This window comes from Gouania willdenowi, chromosome 4 (genome assembly GCF_900634775.1).
Source record: "Gouania willdenowi chromosome 4, fGouWil2.1, whole genome shotgun sequence".
In the NCBI taxonomy this organism is placed as follows: Eukaryota; Metazoa; Chordata; class Actinopteri; order Blenniiformes; family Gobiesocidae; genus Gouania; species Gouania willdenowi.
The window spans coordinates 35025545-35047877 of NC_041047.1; the positions used below are offsets into that span (position 1 = coordinate 35025545).

The 22333-nt window shown below is 42.2% G+C and overlaps 1 protein-coding gene across 1 annotated transcript; it reads right to left on the reverse strand.

The window, feature by feature from the left end:
- Positions 1–5498: 5498 nt before the first annotated feature.
- On the reverse strand, positions 5499–21852 carry ephx4 (epoxide hydrolase 4). Its single transcript, XM_028443723.1, has 7 exons — positions 21515–21852; positions 20119–20204; positions 17577–17734; positions 16605–16733; positions 13873–13976; positions 12834–12982; positions 5499–7405 (listed from the first exon to the last, which is right to left on the reverse strand). The coding sequence occupies exons 1-7, from the start codon at positions 21755–21757 to the stop codon at positions 7162–7164; spliced, it is 1113 nt and encodes a 370-aa protein (XP_028299524.1). The 5' UTR covers positions 21758–21852; the 3' UTR covers positions 5499–7161.
- Positions 21853–22333: the final 481 nt, after the last annotated feature.

Below are 22333 nucleotides of genomic sequence, written 5' to 3' on the forward strand. Positions count from 1 at the left end.
ACTGAATTTCCGTGCAGCTTGCGACCCAAACGTTATGGCAGAACTGAGGCGCGTCACAGCGGAGAACTTGGTAGCCATCACGCAGGTCAAGCCGCAAACCCCGATCACCACCGCGCAATTGACCAATGAATGGGACGTCATCAGCAAGGCGGTCTGTAAAGCAGTACAGTCCGCTCTTGGAACCACCCAGAGACATCACCAGGACTGGTTTGATAAGAGTGCCGAGGAAATCCACCGACTTCTGCGAGAGAAGAAAAATGCCCAAGATGCTGTACTCAGCCACCCGTCCTCAGCTGCCCTTTGGTCCCGCTGGACCGACCTATGTGCACTTGCCCAACGCAAACTCAGGACAATGCAGAACGACTGGTGGACAAAAAAAGCTCTAGAGATCCAGAGCTTTGCAGACAACAACAATTCCCAGCAGTTCTACTCGGCAATCAAGACGATCTATGGACCACAGCGGGGATCTCTGCACCCAGTCCGAAGCAAGGACACTCCACAAAGATTGTGTTGGAATTCTCGGGCGCTGGTCAGAACACCTCGGCAAGCTGCTGAACAGAGCCAATGACTGCGACCCCGCCATCATCCAGCAGCTACCAGAACTACCTGGCCTCCCAGCCCTGGACACCCTGCCCTTGCTCTCCGAGGTTCAGAAGGCCATTGCCAGCCTGAAAACCAACAAGGTTGCTGACCCTGACGGCATCCCAGCCAAAGTCTTGTCTCCCGGGCGGGAACAGTCAAGGAATTTCACTGCTGTCTGTGGCTGGCAAAGTCCTTGCCCGGATCATGCGCTTCCTCCATCTCCAACTGGTAGTAGATATTGTCCTCTCCGAATCGCAGTGCAGGTTTTGTCGCTAGAGGAGCACAACCGATATGATTTTTTTTTGCATAGTTGCTGCAGGGGCGCACGGTGGCTTAGTGGTTAGCACGTCCGCCTCACAGCAAGAAGGTGATGGGTTCAACCCTGGGGTGGAGCCCAGAGACACCTCCTTTCTGTGTGGAGTTTGCATGTTCTTCCCGTGCTGTGTGGGTTTCCAAAAACATGACTGTAAGGTTGATTGGAGTCTCTAAATTGCGGGTCGTGTCTTCCTCAACTGCGACCTGACCATCCGCACGAAAATGGCTGTCTGCAAGGCCGTAAGTCTCTCCACCCTGCTATATGGCTGCGAGGCATGGGTGCTTTACCGTCGGCATGTGAAATGTCTGGAGGCCTTCCACATCAGGTGCCTTCAGAGAATCCTTGGCCTGCGACGGTGGTACAAGGTACCTCACACAGAGGCCCGCCGGCGAGCCGGTCTTCCTTCAGCCGAGTCCATCCTTCTGCCAACCGCCTTCCTCAACGATTCCTCTACGGAAAGCTCAGCGAGGGCAAGAGAAGAGCTGGTGAACAGAAAAAGCAATACAAAGACCCTCAAGAAATGCAGAATCCCACCTGCTGCTCTCAAAACCACCGCTGCCGATAGACCTTGCGTAGCATTTGTGACCCCAGCATGCAGCACTTCGAAGAGGCCTACGATGCCGCTGCAGAGCAGCGCCTACTCCGCCAGCACCAGCAAACTGCAGGCTCCACGGGAACCAATTTTGAGTGTCCCACCTGCAGCAGGCGCTGCGCTTCGGGCATCAGGCTCCACAGTCATCTCCGGAGCCATGTCTGGAAAAAATATAAATTGCGCAACAATGACGTCTTCATTGACACCGACGGACTACCAACTAGTAGAGTAGTAGTAGTAGTGTAACGCGTTACAAAATAACGTAGTAGTGTAACGCGTTACTAAATAACGTAGTAGTGTGCACGTTACTAAAAAAACGTAGGTGTGTAACACGTTACTAAAGAACGTAGTAGTGTAACTAAATAAGGTAGTAGTGTAACGCGTTACTGACATCCTTCAACAGAAACTCACCCAGCTCACAGCACCGGCCTCCACCTGTCAGTGGATCACCAACTTCCTGTCTGACAGGAAGCAGCAAGTAAGGCTGTGAAGCATCACATCCAGCACCCGGTCACTCAGCACTGGCGCCCCTCAGGGGTGTGTTCTCTCCCCACTTTTATTCTCCCTCTACACCAATGACTGCACCTCAGGGGACCCCTCTGTGAAACTCCTGAAGTTTGCAGACGACACCACCGTCATTGGTCTCATCAGGGACGAGGACGAGTCTGCCTTCAGACGGAGGTGGAACAGCTGGATCTCTGGTGCAGTCAGAACCACCTGGAACTGAACCCGCTCAAGACTGTGGAGATGACAGTGGACTTCAGGAGAAATCCCCCCCACACACTCCCCCCCCCCCACCATTCTGAACAGCAAAGTGTCTACCGTGGACTCTTTCAGGTTCCTGGGATCCACAATCTCACAGGACCTGAAGTGGACCTCCCACATAGACACAACCAGGAAAAAGGCACAGCAGAGGAAGTACTTCCTGTATCAGCTGAGGAAGTTCAACCTGCCCCAGGAGCTGCTGATCATGTTCTACACCTCCATGTTGTAATTTGTGCTATAAAGTTTAATTTAATGTGTAATTGTAATTGAGTTCAGATAATTGACTTTGTAATTGGCATTGAAATGTTACAGTTTTATGGCTTAACATATTTTAATAATTATTAGTTAGTACGTATGTGTAATATGTAGTTAACAATTATTAAAATATGTTTCATATCAACTTTTCTCACTACCTGTCACTTATCTTGAGGACAATTTTATCACTTTTTTAAAATAAAAAAATATAAATCTATGGGTATAGAGACAAAAAAAAAAGGCTCAGACGCCCACACCATAAATATTAATACCAATATATTAATTGATCAGGAAGCCTAACGAGGTAACCAACAAATGAGAAACTAATTAGACGATAGTTAATATTTATTAGTGTATTTTACAGCTGATTATAAGCATGGGTCAAACTGACCCGTTAGCATTAGAGATGCTAACAGAAAGCTAACACAAGAGGAATGTTACATTTAATAAGGATTATTTATTAAAGGATCAGTAATTGTGATGAATTATAATTGAACTTTAGTAACTGAGAATGTAATTGTAATTCACTTTTAGGAGGAAAATCCTGGTATTGTAATTATAACTAGAATATTTGTGATTCCTGAAGAAAATGCAAGCAGGATACAGGTGTGTCACACTGCCTTAGCTTAGCATTAGCTAGCATTAAAATACATTTAATTTAGTATTAGTATTAGTTTGCATTAGCATCAATATTAGTTAACATTAGCTTGCATTAGCCTAGCAAAAGCATTTGCACTAACCTAGCGTTAGCATAGTGAGGATGCAGGAGGCCATGGAAATTGAGTTGTAATTGCACATGGATAATTAAAGATGTAATTGTAATTGAAAAAATGTAATTGACACTGTGGATTGCATGTGATTTTTATTTTTTTTAAATGAGGTTTTATTATGTGACTGCCTCAACAACATCTGTTTATGTAAGAGTATGTGAGCGATGACTCATGAGTTATTAACACAGACATCAGTGATATGTGAAGCCATGTTTTGTGTTTATCACTTACATCAAAGCTAATCTGATACTAATGATGGACAACAAAGGACATTTCCCCACACATCGACACTTACTGAAGTTTATTTATAAAATCAAAGTGTGTCGACCTGGCTCGGTGCGTTTTTTCTCAAAAATGCAGTGTGTAGGAAGAGATACAAAATAGTAAAATAGTTAATCATCATCAACATCTCTAAACAGGAAAATAAAGACTCTACACCAGTGGTTCTCAACCTTTCCAGGCCATGACCCCCAAAATAAAGGCTCCAGAGAGCGGGGACCCTCCAAAATAAAGGTCCCATAGAGCAGGGACCCCCACTATAGCTGAAGGTGGTTGAACACAGACATGAACATTGAAGAACAGTCATGTGGAGACAGGACCATCTATAAGGGGGAATAAAGGGGAGAGATTTTTGGGGTCCATCCATAAAGTCAGTAAAATGATGGTCCATTGTTCTATGAATCTGTGATAACCACATTTATTTATTCATCTGAATAATATCCACTGTTATCCAGGAACATTTATTATTATTATTATAGTCATCTTAAAGATGGAAATCATGGTTTTAATCACTAATAAAATGGTTCAAAGTGACCAAAAATGGTGGAAAAACTACAGGAATTGGTTAAAAGTTGTAAAATTAGAGTGGGAAAAAACAGACAGAAAAAGTGTCAATATTGAAACAATTACTTTAAACTGGTAAACAATGGACATGACAAATGGTGATTGTGGTTAAATTGGCTAAAATAATCATGAAATATGGTGAAAAGAGACAATAATAGGTCAACATTTGTGACATTAGGTGTAAAAGTGGTAGAAAGGGTTTATAAGTGCAGAAAAATCATTAAAATGTGATGTAGAAGTGTTAGAAATGGTAGTTATGTAGCAAAACTACATTAAAAGGAGCAAAAATATGGCAAGAAAAAGTGATGAAAATAGGTTAAAATATGGTGAGTTTGGTGAAGTTGTAGAAAATGGGTAAGCAACCTCACGATTTGATTATTCAACACCTATGACATTTCTCGATGAATCTTTTTTCCTCACTTTGTGGCTATTTCATACTCTTAAACAAGGTTTATGTGTGGGTATCCATTAATTAAAGTAACCAAACAAATTTATTGTAATTATCTTTATTTATGTGAAATCCCCAAATCTAACATTAATTAGATTACAAAATAAATAAATAAATATAACAATATAGAAATAACTAAAATATTTGGTTATTCAGCTAATTCAATCTGTAGCTGTAAAGTTCACGGTCTGAGAGCCACCTTCGCCGGCAAGTACCAGGGACCAGGAGACACTAGAACCACCAAACATTGGTACCAGGAATGCACCGATACCTCTCGGCCACCTTTGAAATCACAGGATATATCACTTGTTTCTTTCAGTAACTGTAGCTACAGAGTCGCTGCCACATTTAAAATCTCTCTAAAATATTGAAAACCAACTGGCGCCCTGTCCAGGGTGTACCCCCGCCTAGCGGCCGTGTGAGCCGGAGATTGGCACCGGCAGACCCCTGCTACCCTGAAATAGCATAAAGCGGGTCTGAAAATGGATGGATGGATGAAAACCAATTTCAGGAATTCAAACGCAAAGAGGATCCGGACAAGTGCCGTCAAATAAACTCAATAAACTGGTGAGGAAGTGCACGGTGTTCCCACTGCCATCAGACTGTTTAACTCTTTATTTTTTAATTCTGATTCATTTGTCCTTCCAATATTTGTCTGTTCTACACTTTTTATATTTTTGCACAATTATCTGCGCACCATCACCACCTTCACCTGGTCCGTTCCCTCACCTGGTCCGTTCCTTCACCTGGTCCGTTCCTTCACTGGGTCCGTTCCCTCACCTGGTCCGTTCCTTCACTGGGTCTGTTCCCTCACCTGGTCTGTTCCCTCACCTGGTTCGTTCCCTCACGGGTCCGTTCCCTCACCTGGTTCGTTCCCTCACCTGGTCCGTTCCTTCACCTGGTCCGTTCCTTCACCTGGTCCGTTCCTTCACTGGGTCCGTTCCCTCACCTGGTCCGTTCCCTCACCTGGTCCGTTCCTTCACCTGGTCCGTTCCTTCACCTGGTCCGTTCCTTCACTGGGTCCGTTCCCTCACCTGGTCCGTTCCCTCACCTGGTCCGTTCCTTCACCTGGTCCGTTCCTTCACCGGGTCCGTTCCTTCACCTGGTCCGTTCCCTCACCTGGTCCGTTCCTTCACCTGGTCCGTTCCTTCACCGGGTCCGTTCCTTCACCTGGTCCGTTCCCTCACCTGGTCTGTTCCCTCACCTGGTCCGTTCCCTCACGGGTCCGTTCCTTCACGGGTCCGTTCCTTCACCTGGTCCGTTCCTTCCCCGGGTCCGTTCCCTCACCTGGTCCGTTCCCTCACCGGGTCTGTTCCTTCACCGGGTGTGTTCCTTCACCTGGTCCGTTCCTTCACTGGGTCCGTTCCCTCACCTGGTCCGTTCCTTCACTGGGTCTGTTCCCTCACCTGGTTCATTCCCTCACGGGTCCGTTCCCTCACCTGGTCTGTTCCCTCACCTGGTTCGTTCCCTCACGGGTCCGTTCCCTCACAGGTCCGTTCCCTCACCTGGTCCGTTCCTTCACTGGGTCCGTTCCCTCACCTGGTCCGTTCCTTCACTGGGTCCGTTCCTTCACCTGGTCCGTTCCCTCACGGGTCCGTTCCCTCACCTGGTCCGTTCCCTCACGGGTCCGTTCCTTCACCTGGTCCGTTCCTTCCCCGGGTCCGTTCCCTCACCTGGTCCGTTCCCTCACCGGGTCTGTTCCTTCACCGGGTGTGTTCCTTCACCTGGTCCGTTCCTTCACCAGGTCCGTTCCTTCACCGGGTCCGTCCCCTCACCTGATCCGCTTCTTCACCTGGTTCCTTCCTTTACCGGGTGTGTTCCCTCACTGGGTCCATTCCTTCACCTGGTCCGTTCCTTCACCGGGTCTGTTCCTTCGCCTGGTCTGTTCCTTTGCCTGGTCCATTCACTTTCGTTCCCGTCATTTAGTTTTTATGAAAAACAATTGATTTTGAACGTTAATGAATGGTTGCGTGTCGAATCACGATTAATCTGATAATCGATGTATTGGCACACTTCTATTAAAAATAAGCAAAAATGGGCTCAAATTGTTCCGAAAATATTTTCAGTTTCTTGCAGGTATCTCGCGACCCCCTCCCAGTGGATCCTGACCCTAAGGTTGAGAACCACTGCTCTAGATTAGCATCTCTGAGCAGAATTAGACAAAAGACAAAAGCTCCTCCTGATGAGGGAGAATTACAGTATATTATAGCTCCCTGATCACAAACAGAAGGCACCACACACACAACACACAGTCACTAAGTGCTTGAGCCAAACGTTTAGTTTGTGCTGCTGGAACCACTGGAACCATTGGAACCGTTGGAACCATTGGAACCATTGGAACCATTGGAACCACTGGAATCACTGGAACCACTGGAACCACTGGAACCACTACACCGACTTTAAAGGCGGATGTCATGTGCAAAAAACATCTTGAGCTATGAGTCCACATCGCGTCCTCTCCAGGTTAACGTGTGCTTTCTTTTGTTCTTTTCCTGCCGACGTCTAAAACGTAAAAGATCTGAAACAATGATTGCATCATCACGATGTTGCTTGGTTGAGGATGTTCAGGCGTTCCCGTGAAAGCGAGAGTCTAGTTCCTGTAGCTTTTGCTGCGTCCCTCTCCCTCCTTGAGGAAGGTCCATATGAGGGTGTTGACGATGTCAGGCTGGTCCTGTTGGAGCCAGTGGCTGGCACCGGAGATGATGTTCAGACGGAAATGGTTCCTGATGTAAAGCCGACACACTTCTGCCATTTCCTGCTCCATGAACGCATCGCGCTCGCCCCACAGCAGCAGAACTGGAGAGCGGACGCAGTTCTGGCTCAAAGGCAGGGAGCTGCAAAGAGAAAATACAAATGCTTCAATAAAACTCCAAAGAAATGTCAGGATTAATATTAATAAATAAAAAGTCTAACATTCATTTTCACTTTCATTTCATCTTTTATAATAAACCAAAGTTTTGATTTTTTTTTTACATCGCGACCTGTCTTCCAAATAAATTATTGAGTTTAGCTAGCTTGCAACAGAATGATGAGTTATCTTGACAAGAATCAAACTCTGTATTATGTATTGGATACAGTCGGTATCCTGTGTGACAGATACCACATCACCCCTCTTTAAGAGAAGGCCTCTAAAAAGGTGTAATCTAACTCTTGAAATCCAACGTCACTCTCTTGGATTTCTAAACGTTATTTTTTGGGCCAAGAGAAGGACCAAAGATTCACTGTCTACTCAGAACACTTTGGATTACAATATAATCATATATGATTAGGGATTTTTGACCAAATGATGTCAAAAAAAAAAACTTATAAACTGCAGCTTTAAGTGAACGTGTTTATATCATGCATCATAGTACAGGGGCTCTCTGTCGGAGAATGTTTGGTTAGGTGAAGCTAACGGAGATATATCAGGATATACTTATCCAGCTTTGTAGTACAGGCCCTTGATGTTAATGTTCTTTTTCTTTTTCCTGTTTTCTGCTCCGTTTCAATTTTTTGCTGTTTTGACATTCCTTTATTTTATTTTTTTTTGTTTTATTTTTCTCTTTGATTGTTATATTTCCCTCTAAAGTGTATTGATTTTTGTTATTGTTTGTCCACTGTTTATGATATTATTATGTTTCATTGTATTTTAAACTGTACCAAAAAAAAAAGTTGCATGATGGGTTAGAATTAGGGATGTAACGATTCACTCAACTCCCGATACGATTCGATTCACGATACTGGGTTCACGATACGATTTTCTCACGATTTATTTTACAAAATGGGACTGTAGACAAATGATGACTGAAAAATATTCCTTTTTTTGGGGGGGGGGGGGGAAATACTGTACTATTTTCCTTTTATTTTTCATTGTCAAAAGAATCCCTTGATAAACTATTCAAAAAAATGCAATTTAACTAAAAATAAATCTTGAATGAAATAAATAAAGGAATAATACAAATGAAGAAGAAGCCGATTAATTCAAATTCTGGTTCTATAACAAACAATGCAAAACTGCATAATAGTTCTTTTTCTTTTTAAAAGTGCAACTGAAAATGTATTTTGTGCCTCAACAATTGGACTTTAAAAAAAAACCAAAAAAAAACCCGTCATTTTACTGTGTTGACGTCAAATATTTGTTTAAACCAGCAGAGGGCGCTGGTAACCCAGAGGTCGGTTGGCATGCAGATATTCCACCAGTGAAGAAGAGATGCTATGCTAGCAGACAGAGTTAATAGAAAAACGTGATTTTTACAGATATTCACGTAATATTACAGATATTCTTTCGGTGCTAAAGATGTAAAGAATCTTTTATGAGAATGTTTAACAGTAAATGGCGGCCAGAAAGAAAGTAGTAGCAGATTCCGCCCGCCACGTCCGGTTCTGGAAGGATTAATATATATATTAAAAAAAGGGTGACCTGGGGCGCTCTGGGGGGCTGGGTCGGTGCGCCTGGGGGCTGGCGGTGTGGCGTGCAGCGTCCCCTCGTTGCCCAGGGTGACCTCTGCTGTTTAAAAAAAGTACTGCGATTCAATTTTCAGCGCATCGATGTGAACCGTGGTACCTACAGAATACAATACACCTTTATTGATCCCCAGAAAGAAAATTCACATTTGCAGCTTCTTTTTCTTTTTTTTTTTTTTTTTTTTTTTAAAAAATAAAGTATTCAGTATTTTCCCTTCTCTATTTGATCATGCTCATCAACATCAACTTCTCGTAAAATCTGAACCAAAGACTGAGCTGAGCTGTTGTTTTAGTATTCCAGTGTCCTATTGATTATTCTGCATCAAAAACTAAAAAATTGGCATGGAAACAGTAATAGCTATATGATTTTTTTCTTTTTTGAAAATACACATTTTTGAGCTTTCTTAGTCTAAGTAATGTAACACTTGCTGACTTGTAAGCTGGGCTTGGTGTGTCCTTGCAGTTTGTCCTTAGTGTTCTATGTTTTTCTTGTTTTTTTTATATTAGCAGATTCAACCAAACGGAAATAAAACCTAAACATGGCATCCTGGAGGACTACAGCTCTGCTGATTTCACACTTTTCCCTCCTGCTAAATACCTGAATCTGATCAACAGGTAGACAGGGGGCATTTTGAGTTAATTACAGATTCTGAACGTGTGGTGCAAGCTTTTCAATGACATCAAAAACATAGAAATCATAGAATATTCTTTGATTCTAAAGGTTTTGCCTCGTTTCTCGTCTTGTTTGTGATGCGATGCTTTGCTGCGGTAGGAAAGCAATGAATTATGGCTGAAATTGAGTCTCTGTGGTCACACAAGAATTGTGGGGAGGAAGAAAGTGATTTATGTCTCTGCAGTAAGTGATTTGGTCACATTTGAAACATCTGACTGTAGTTAGGAGTCACACTACTGCTGCTGCTGCTGCCACGGAAACGGTTCATTAAGATCATAATCAGAAAAGATCCTTAGGTAGCCACGTGTTGTACTTTGTGTAGTTTATTGGGCTAAACCAATAAAAAGAGTGACTACCCGGGAGTCATTGACAGACACTTCTTGCGCGGTGTGGGGGGGCAGCCAGCAGGTAACACAAGTTTCATGTCCCTTGATGAAAAAAACTGCATTTGATGTTGCTTTAGACCATAATCATATAGTAATCATTAACTTAAGTAGCCTACAGTAAAATAATTACAGCATGCAATGATTTTAATGCAAACATCATTGATACAATAAAATGTGTCTGCAGGGCAATGGGAGAGCCCGTATATCCTGAAGATGTACAAGATGTCCACAGACCAGATTGGAATTATGATAACAGGTCTTTTGCTGATTGGAACTGGTATTTTCCTGATTCATCACAAAATTCGGATAATGTTGGCAGCATTATTGGAAGCTGCTAGTCAACGACGAAAACGGGCCGAACTCTCAGAACTCTCAGATGGATTCCACCATGTGAACTTTAAGAGGACTGGAGAGTTCGTGTCAAAGGAAATGACCAGGAACAATAGGGCTTCAGTCAATGTCACAACAACTCTTCTATCTCATTTGCTCCCTTAGATGAACAGCCTGTTGTCAAGGTCTGTTTTTTCAACACTCTCTTCCATGGACGGTATATTGATTCGACGCTCTGACCTTTACTTCAGATTCCATGAACACCTGGGATCTGGCTCGGCGAACAACTTCTCGAGGTCCACTCTCACTCCTACATTACATACACAACCCGTTTCTTCACCGTCTCCTCCGGCCCCCTCCCCTCCTCCTTCCCTGCAAATGGCAGCAGGAGGCGAGGCCATACGGGCAGCGCCATCCCGTGGCTGACCTGCGAACTACCCATCCCTTGTGCTACCGTGCTGTTGTACTGAATGAATGTTGTGTTTGTTGGTTTTTCTTGTAATGTTTGCTGAAGAGTTTTTTATGATCCCAAACTCCGCCCCTTTCTACAAGGGCCTAGTTTGGTTTTGCCTTTTTTTTGTGATTGTTTTTTCATGTTTCTTGGTCGGGATGTAACTGAAACTGAATTGCCCCTCAGGGATAAATAAAGTATTCTGAATCTGAATCTGAATCAAATGGTAAAAAGAGGTTAAAAAAGTGGTGGAAAAGGTTTATAAGTGCTGAAAATGTCTAGAAAGTGGAAATAAATGTACAGAAAAGACATTGAAATGTGTTGAAGTGTCAGAAATAATAGTAATGTAGCAAAAATACAGTAAAAGAAGCAAAAATATGGCAAGAAAAATTGATGAAAATAGGTTAAAATATGGAATATCCCTTCTTTTCTCCTCCCTGTTTGTGACTGTCTCAGTGTGTTTTGCGCTTGTGCACGTACGCCGAGGAGGTTTTTTCCTAGTTTTATACTGTCCTCCCGATTAGGGACGTTAGTTTAAAACCTGCTTTTCCCCCTCACCTCTCCTCCTGTTGTTTTCCCATTTTTCATCTAAATACGAAGCGCCTCCCATGCCCATGGCGACCCACAGTTTCTCCCGTTCTTGTCCTTCCATGTTATATGTGATTGTTTTTCCATGTCTCTTTGAACGGGATGATAATGAGATGTTTGTACAGCACTTTGTGTTTTTTAACCTGTAAAGTGCTTTAGAAATAAAATTTACTTACTTGCAAATTTGGTGTAGTTGCAGAAATAGGGGAAAAATAAGCAAAAATGGGCTTAAATTGTTCAAAAAAATAGTTTTAGTTTCTTGAAAGCATCTGGTGATCCCCTCCGAGTGTCTTGCAACCTCAAATGGGTTCCTGACCCCAAGGTTGAGAACAGATTTGGATCGAATCAGGCTCATAAATGTTGTTGGTTTAGTCTCTACTCATCATTAAAGGACTCTCTACCTAAACACGTCATAACGAGAGTACCTGAAACTGCTCACCATGACTCATACAGTTATGAGAGTAAATGTAGATGTTTTTATTTTATTTCTAACTTCATGCTTTTAGAGAATGACTAACTGGACATGGGTCAGGGAGCTTTCTTTGACATAAACCCATTAAAAGCTATTCTCAGACAGATTCACCCATTGCTTGATAAGGGAGCAGATGGCGTGCTCAGTCATGCACGTGCAGTTCACATGTCAAAAACATGCACGACTCAGATGCTCTTTGATCTACGTTGCACATGGGCCTGTTCAGAAGAGTGTGAGCACAAGAGAACGATGGATGAGTCAGATCACACAGCTCTGTCACAGGTTAACAACTGATATTACTTTGCTTTTACAACACAGGGTCCTCATCATCTCAGTGGAACATAGGGAACCCCTACACTATGCCGCCCCACCCCTGGGGGTGGGTGGGGCGGCGGGGGGACTTTAGCAATAACTGAGGCGCATCGCGCTGGCGGTGTCAAAAAAGGGTGACCTGGGGCGCTCTGGGAGGCTGGGTCGGTGCGCCTGGGGGCTGGCGGTGTGGCGTGCAGCGTCCCCTCGTTGCCCAGGGTGGCCGGGGGTGTGGTCGTTGTCCTTGGGCGTGCTGCTCCCGGTGCTGCTTCTATTCCGGGTCCTTCTGGCCTGGGGTCCAGTCCCTGTTGGCTCTGGGCACACTGGTGGGTGCCCTCCGGCTGCCCGTTCGTCGCAGCTCTGGCCGTCTGCTGGGATCTCAGGCGGGGGGCTCTCTGCCCACAGCCACCACCATTATAGTTAAGCCTCACGCCTACAACTTCACATCTCACTTTACAGTAATCAACTCTTCCCCACCCTCCATTTCTCTTCCTTGAATCGCTCCTCCCTGCTCTCCCCCCCCCACACCCCCCCACCTAGGTGTAACACTGCCCTCTCTTTTTATATTCTCCCTTTAATAAATAGTGGAAACATGAAGCAACCTTCCCACCTGAACACGTTCCTGTAATAGTTGAGGGCCCCGGTCAGGGCTCCAGGCTGAGACAGTGCATACAGGTAGGCATCCAGGTCCTCCGTGGTCAGCCAGCGGCCCTTCCTCCCGATGCCGGTGCTACGGCTGGTGAACAAGGTCTTCAGAGCCTACGGTTGATCAAGAAAAACACAATATTCAGCTGTAGAATCAGAGCTGAAGACCTTCAGTGAACATCTGATTCACTGCGTATCTGGAACTCTATCGGAACTCCATCAGAACCCAGCAGTGAAGCACATGAGCAGTGTTAGAGAACAAATGTGAAAAGCTTCAAAGACTACATAGAAAAGGTCAAAGGGAGAAGAAAAAGTTTCATTCTGCTGGAAAGGCAGTGGGTTTTTATTCCTTCTGGAGCAGATGATTTTTTTTCTCACACAAAAAGGACATAAAGAGCATTTTTTTAAACCACCAACTGTAAATGTCACAAAATGAAACTTTGTAACATATCTGTCTTCTATCTATCGATAAAGCAAGGCACCTCTGTCTGTCTGTGTGTTCCTCAAATATGTCTGTGAATCAGGATCAGATTGACCTGAGACTTTCAACATGGCTGCTGCTTGGTTCTAGGGTGTGCAACATCAGATTTGTTTGGACTGCAATGATACTGTTAATGAATTATTTCATAAAATTGTCTAAAATGCAGCTTTGCAGAACAGCTCAATGTTGACAGGTAGTGATGGTAACTCAGGATAAGTTGAAAGCTGTGTAGCATCTACAGGAGTGACTGCACAAAGGGCTTTTAAAATCAAGTGGGTTTAATATCCTAAAAAAAACACCCCGTAAATATTGATCAGCAGGTGTCCTCAGTGAGCAATGTTTGTAACTCAGGTGAGCAATAATAATAATGAAAAATAATAAAAATAAAAAGAGGCTTACACTATATTTTTGTGGCCTATATTACAGTTCATTTAGTCAACTAGCCACACACGCACGCGCACGCGCACGCGCACGCACACGCACACGCACACGCACACGCACACGCACACACACACACACACACCTTAAAGTCGTTGATTGACAGCATGAGTTCTGGGAGGCGGGGCAACTGGAAGAAGAAGAAATGAGAGGATTTCAGCAGCTGACTGGGGTGACGGAGGGCGTAATCTGAAGGAGAGGAGAGAGAGAGGGGTGAGGTTTGCAGGTGCTCCTCCTCCTCACATTAGCTTCTTTTTACCTTTCAAGCGCTAATGCTACCTAATCAATGATAATAATTATGTTAACGTGTTCCTGTAGTGGAAATGTATATAACAAAAAGTGTGTTTAATGTATTACCAACAATATATGTGCACCTTTTTACTGAAAAAACACATTAAAAAGGACTTTTTAAAACTATTTTATACTTTGGGGCATATTTTGTACTTTGGGGTATAAACTATGAAGAGATCCATTTTGGGGCGTTAACGTGAAATGGAATGGCTGACGGTTTGACGCTACATTACTGGGTTACTGCTGAGAACAAGACATTCAAGACTCCCCAGACAGTGCTAGTCTGAAATGAAAACAATGGTCTTATCACCCATTGGCCCCCCTCACACGCCAGCTCAAGGTTGTGACTCTATTCTTCACTATGTATAAATGTGCAGATCTGACGCTCTGTCCCCACCTCCCCTCCCTTATCACCACCTGGACTTTTGTCTTCTGAACTAGACCTGCCAAGCTCGTCATAACGTCATCTGACTGGATCAGAGAGAAGCAATGGTTCGCCTTCCCCAGACCCACCACCCACCCCCGTCTGCCCACGTGCAATGGTTTTGTAACTGTGAATGTTGTATCTGCTGGTTTCTGTTTCATAGTATCCCCTGTAAACAGAAACGTTGTAGTGATCTGAACAAGTACGTTTACAAGCTGCATTCAACCACTTTCTGTGAAGGAATTCTCTGAACTTTGGTTTGGTGCCCATTAGCTTAGTCCATTAGCTTTGCCCATTAGCTTAGCCTGTTAGCTTAGCCTGTTAGCTTAGTCCGTTAGCTTACCCTGTTAGCTTAGCCCGTTAGCTTAGTCATTAGCTTAGTACATTAGCTTAGTCCATTAGCTTAGTCCATTAGCTTAGCCTGTTAGCTTAGTCTACTAGCTTAGTCCATAAGCTTAGCCCATTAGCTTAGTCCATGAGCTTAGTCTATTAGCTTAATCCATTAGCATAGCCCATTAGCTTAGCCCATTAGTTTAGCCTATTAGCTTAGTCCAATAGCTTAGCCCATTAGCTTAGACCATTAGCTAGTCCATTAGCTTAGCCCATTAGCTTAGCTCATTAGCTTAGCCCATTAGCTTAGCCCACAGATCCCTCTCATAGCAGCTCAGCTTGAAGCGGTGCTCACATACCATTATTTGGCTTAAACAAATGTTTCTGTTGCTATAGAGGGTTTTCACGGCATGTCATCAAACAGGAAGTGGCCATATTGGAGGTACTCATTAAGTAAACAAAGCAGGTCCTGAACGTGGAACCAGAGGAAATGGTGAATTATTGTCGTGTTTTTAGCTGTAACAATCGGTCAGACCGTGAAAAACATTTGGAGTTTTATAGACTGACAAAAGTTAGAACAAATCAGGGAGAACAACGTTAACAGTTATCAGAGGAAAGGAGGAGCTTGTGGTGAGTGAAGCTAAACCAGGATCTACTAGGCAAACATCTGGACAACATCTGAATGTGTTCGGCCCATTTCTTGTCAGGTTAGTGAATTGTTGATAGCAGCTCTGAACTAATTTTCTAGTGTGATGATGATAATAGAATTCATATCAAGCTACAGCATGTGGCATTATTGACTTAACATAATCACATTTAATAACCTGCTACAGTAGCAATATAGCTGTTAAAATGTAGAGCTAGAATGTAGAGCTGTATTTCTCATTGTATTCCAGGTCAAAGGTCTGACCTTTGTCTAAAGGATGACCCAAACTGGGTTAGGGTTAAAACTTTTGCAAATATCGTGACCAAGTCCTTCCCTGTATGCCTTTGCATCTAGAACACTTTTTGAGGAGCTTTTCTGTGGTTTTGAACATTTATCCATAGCAGTGTTTACCTCAGAGTGCTTCCAAAATGGCAGCTTATCCAAGTTACTGCCCAGAACATGACGTAGGTGAAAACCCTTTATAGCAACCACTGGCTTTACACTTTACACCATTGTTCAGAAACTGTTCACCAACCAAACACTGCTGCCTAGCAACAGCTAACAGAAATCAACGAACATGTGTCATATCCTGTTAAAAATGGCAGCTCTCCATAGTTTATTAAATATTAAACATTAAGCCTTTATTGGTCATGTATTGTATTGTTATTACAGATATGAAATTTTAACCCATCCCTGAGAAGCAGTGGGCAGCTCAACATCCCACAGTGATGGCCCAGGTGAGATTCGAACTGGCAAACCTCCAATTACAATGTGTGTTTCTTTTTATATATATAATATATATTTAAAAAGGTGCGAAAAAAAAAGGTTGGCACAACTGCGGACCATGTCTGATGAAGGGCGGTCAGCCCGAAACACCACGTTTTTGGTGTAAATTAAAACTGAAATTGGGAGCTAACCACGCAGTTCTTAGCATCTTTGGACCTTTTGATCCAGCACACTGCCTCAAAAAAGGGGTGCGTGTTTTTTGATTGTGCTATATTTAAAAAAGTGCATATATTTTGTTTGTTGGTAATACATTAAACACATTTGTTGTGATATACATTTACACTACTGGCACCTTTTAATGAGCTCAAACCTATAATAATATGATAGATCTATTTCATACCTGTGAACACTGATGGATGAGGACAGTTTAGGACGATGAGTTTGGTCACCATCTCAGGGTAGTGGATGGCACACAGCCACGCGATGATCCCGCCCCAGTCATGGCCAACGAGGCAGCATCTGCTGTACCCTGGTAGGAAGAAGAACAGATGGATTCTAAATCAATACCATTATTGATTTGTGATACTCGCCTCCCTCCGTTGCACCATGTTTTCAGCCATCAAAGATGCATTTCCTGCTCTAACAGCCTGACACCGACCAAAGTCAGGACATCATAGTAATCACATTACTGTTCCAGTCCCCACAAATAGATCCAAAGCACCATTTACACCTGCCAACGTCTAATAAAGCAGAGATTAGCTACATTTAAACGCCATCAATGACAGGCTTTAAGTACCAAAATGATTTAAAATGAGATGTATCATACATCGTGTAGACCTCAAAGATCAATAAATCACAGATTATTTCTTTGAAAAAAAAATTAAAAAAAGTTTGTTTTGATCTCCTCTGTCTTACTGAAATTGTTAGAAATGTTTCACACATTGCATTGTGGGATATGGAGTCCCATATATGAATGCATAGAAGTCTTCTTACTAAGCTAGCATTAGCATGAACCTATCATTAGCATTAACTAGCATTAATATTAACCTAGCATTAACATTAGTGTTAGCTATTTTTAGCATTAGTGTTAGCTATATTAGCATTAACAAACATTTACATTAGATAGCATTAGCATTAACTAGCATTAATATTAGTGTTAGCTGTGTTAGGTATTATTAGCATTAACCTAGTATTAGCATGAACTAGAACTAGCATTGACATTACCTAGCATTAGCATTAACCCAACATTACCTAGAATTACCCAGCATTAGTCTAGCATTAGCGAGCATTAGCTATAATTAGCATTAGCTAGTATTAACAGCAGCTAGCATTAACATTAGCATTAGCCTCAGAGGAGAGGGGTTTTTCTTACCCAGGTATTCCACAATGTCCTTGACGTCTGTGACCAGGTAGTCAAAGCGGTAACTCTCTGTGGAGATCGGCACGTCTGACTCACCGTAGCCGCGCATGTCGATGGCCACCACACGGAACTCACTCTTAAACTCACGGAGCTGGTAGCGCCAAGAAAACCTAAAACACACCAAATCACAACAAAAATACACAAATTGGCTCATAACACACAAAACAGCAAAAACTAAATTAAGACAATTACACAAAAAATTACACAAAAAACAAAACTATTACACCAAAAACACATAAAATGACAAAACAAATGTATTGTTCTTCCCTGTAATAATGCTCTGATTGGTCGTAATTCTAATGCTGACATGAATGTAAATCATGTGACCCCCAGATCAGAAAATCACCTAATTTGTGGCCTGATGTGATGAAAGTTGCCCATCTTTGATGTACTGCATGAGTCTATCACAGCGGGCGGGACCACAAACGTGATTGTATCTGATCTGAGTGTCACATGATCAACGTTTACCTCAACATTTAGTTTAACGACCAATCAGAGCATTAACGGGGAAAAAAGGTATTTGTCTATTTTCATCTCTGTGGTTTTGATGTTTTTAGTCATTTTGTGTGTTTTTGTTATTTTTTTTGTGTTCTTGGTGCAATTTTGTATAATTTGTTTTGTCATTTTCTGCATTTTTGTTGTCGATTTGTGCGTTTTTAGGGTCATTTTCTGTATTTTCTTGTCATTTTGTGAAATTTTGTTGACAGTTTGTCTGTCTTTGAAGCTATTCTGTATAATGCTGTTTTGTGTGTTTTTCTACTCATTCTGTTTGTTTAAGTGGTTGTTGTGTCCGTCTTTTATATATTATGTTGGGCTTTATATTCGTTCCAACTTCTTGAAATACAATTTTTGGGAATTTGGAAATTGGAGGACACACAAACATGTGGCCCCCGGGCCACATGTTGCTTATGTCTGCTTTACACTGTCACTGATCTGAGCCCCAACAACAGAACACAACTGTTGTCACATTCTCTTTAGTTAGTCACCCTCATGAGAAACATTGATCAACCTGATTTAGTAAAACTGTGGTTACGGTGCTTTAAAATCTCATAAACATAACAGATAACGCTTTTCTAAGTTTCAACATGACCTTCATGGCTATTTTTTGTTCAGATTGAAGTAGAACCCTTAGTGGTTACAGATGATATAACGTTTTTGAAATACATGATAATGAGTGACAATGAATCATGTTTTAAACATAGAAATCTGTAGTCCTCCCCAATAATAATCTAGAGATTTACATAAAATATGAAGCCAATTTTCATTATCAAAGGCTATAAAAGCAGAAATAAGTGAACTAATGTATGGACATCAACTGCAGCAAGTTTGGTGATAATAATAAACATTAGACCAAAGATACACATGTTTTAATACAAAAAAAATCAGGTGGAAGCCCACTTTGCCACAACTGTGCCAAAGTTTTCCACAATTTTGAAAACAAGTGTGTAACTGTAATATGTCAGTCACATTGATTCCAGGCAATGATAGTCTTATGTTTGACCACTAGGTGTTGCAATTTGGCTCAAAGTAAACACGCATCCATTTTTATTCAGGTCTCTGCGGTGCCATGCGTAATGCTATTTATGGTTTCACTCTTTGATGGCGTTACGCATGTGTCTAGTTCAGCAATGCTTTGACCAATCAGAATGTTTGACATAGTGTTGTAAAGCTCAGAGCCTGTAGAAATTGGTGATATCAAACACTATGGGAGTGGCTTTAGCCCTGGCCAATCAGAGCTGGGTAACGGAGAGACTGGCCATTTTACACACAAGCACTACGCGCCTCATTGGACAGATTTCTTGATTGAGAAGTGATCAGATGTATGTAATGTAGGTGTTTATCTGACAACACGTATTGGATTTTAAATATTGAGTTTTATGCACATTGGAGCAACTTTTGATAAAAATGAACAAAGGTAAGACAATATATGTCATCATTGCTAAGCAAAGGTCACCGTGACAACAGAAGCCGATCTCAATTCTACTGATCATGTGGTCTGGGATGAGTTGTTAATATATAGTTGTGTGGATAGTTGTTACGCCTCAGAATCACCCACTCTGTGTTTGTGATGAGTCAGCACATTCTGGAATATAAATGAGGTCTGAGCTACGCACGCACACACACACGCATACACACGCACACACGCGCACACGCACACACACCAAATGTACAGAGCAGTCAAGTGGACAGATTAACTTTCTCATATAATAGTTTTACATGATATGATGAAAGTAGCACACTATGAATTCCTTTTTATTTTTTTCTAAATTCCATGTTTTCCACATCATTTTTTTCATGGACTGACATGGACAACCTCTTTGGTCCTAATCCAGTTACATAGCATTACGTGGTTTTTCATCTCAGATCCTCACCAACAACCAATCAGCTGTGAATGATTGCTCAGCACTTTTTGTTTTGTGTCAGTGGAACTCGTTCGAGCAAAGAATTTGTCCTAAAATTAAAAAAAGTGCTGAGTCAGCGTGGCTTCACTCACCAGAACTCAGGGAAACCGTGTAGGAACATCATGAGGGGTTTTCCGCGTTCCCCAGCTGCCACATAGTGGAACCTGAGGCCAGATTCCTAAAGAACATGAAAACACACTTAATCAGAACGAGATGTACTTTATTTTATTTATCCACGGCTCAAGAAATATTACAAATAAAAAGTAAAAAACACAACACAAAGAAAGATAGAAAGAGAAAGAAAAACGTACATAATTAAGTGAAAGACTGTTAATTAAATAAAAATTAAATACAGGTGCAACAGAACACACCCACACAAAGCTATTAGTCTCATTTACAATTAGTACATGTTAGCATACTTAACCCTCCTATTTGACCACATTCAATGTTGATCATTCAAAAATTAATAAATGACTTATTTTTGCTTCATATTTCATCTTTTTTCTCAATTTGATGGGTTTAATTGATTTGGTATAAAATTATCATAGTGATAATTTTTCAATGTGCTGAACACATATTGCACGTATTGGCGTTCCTCTGGGGTCAATGTGACCCCCAGCTGTTTTAGCTGTGTTAAACTTGTCCTCTCAGAAAAGGTTTACTATCAATGCGGTTTTGGAACAGCTCTTTCACAGTGAAAGTCACGTAGAGGAGGATTTGTGAATAACCCCAAATGTTTGGCAAAAAGGAGATAAAAATGAGTAAATAAATATGTTTATGGGGGGGGGGGGGACTCACCATCATCAGTCAATATTGCTCATTGTGTGAGAATCATGAATGTTCACCACAAATGAGAAAATATTAGGACGAAGGATTTTCCAGATCCCTTGGCCTGATAGTGGCGCTGCAGGAAAGGTCAAAGGTCAAATCATCACCACAATACCATTAAAATATAACCATTACGTGTATACGTTATAATGGTTATATTATAATGGTAATGTTATCTGAATAGATTCAACATTTAGATTTAACATTTACATTAAACATTTAGATTTAGCTTTTAGACTTATTAGTTAGCATTTAGAGATTATATTTATATTCAAATGTAACTTTTAAGGTAATATTTAGATTCATTATTTATTTAACATTTTAATTTTAATTAATTATTTATTTAACATTTAGATTTAACATTGACAAACTTTTTACAAGGAAAAAAATCACAAATTTCAAAAATATTCTCATATGTTTTTGAAGCATGGTTTGTTGCTAAATGTTTATAGCATGTACAGCTTTACAATCATAATAAGTGACAGGAATATTTAGGTATTATTTCATTATTACATAATGTTGATCACAGTAGGTTTGGTGTTAGAGGAGCTGTTCTTTCAGCACCACACACGGACACACGCACACGCACGCACGGACACACGCACGCACACACACACGCACTTTATGGAGTGGAGGTGCATGCGCGTGCGCGTGTCTTACCTTGATCCGAACATAACAGTGTGTTCCCAAGGACGTGTCGTTCAGACACGCGGGAGGAGTTTCACGCACGGCCCATTGGAAGGTGGTGGTCGGCCTCAGGACGAAGCTCCACCCAAGTTTGAGAAGCGCTACGGCGGTGCACAGCGCGCAGTGCACGTAGACCAGAGACCAGTAGCCCCAGAGCCGGAAAACCAGCACCAGTCTGAGAACCAGTGACATCACCGTGTGGAGGAACCCCGCCATCTTTGCATTGCTAAAAAAAAACAAACACAGGATGTGATCGTTGTTTATTGATCTCTGATCAATGCTGAGCAGCTCGTGCTCTGACAAAGACACGGTGTGTGTGCGCGGGAAGGGAGGATCCGCCCCCCCCCCCCGTGAGAGAGAGAGAGAGAGAGAGTGACGTCACATTCTCACGTGTGTCATCGATGATTGGTTCGATCCCAGTGGAACAAACACGGTGTTGTTGACAAGGTGGAGGAGATGATGATGATGGAAACGCTGCTGTCATGGCAACGACGCTACAATAAATCATCATTACAATAACTACAATAATAAGCAGGGCCGTAGCACCACATGTTGGGCCCTGGGTACAAACCATCTTGTTGGGCTCCTACTGTAAGTTATTTACATTTTTTATTTTTCTTTGCCCAGAAACTCTACTAGTATTCTCTAGCTTTGTTTTTTTCACATTAACCCAGAAGTTTCCAACCTTTCTCAGGTCGTGACCCCATTTTAATATCACAAATGTCCAGCGACCCCAGAGACTGTTTTTTCTACAAATAGTTTATTAAAGTGTTACAGATACAGAGGAGCCAG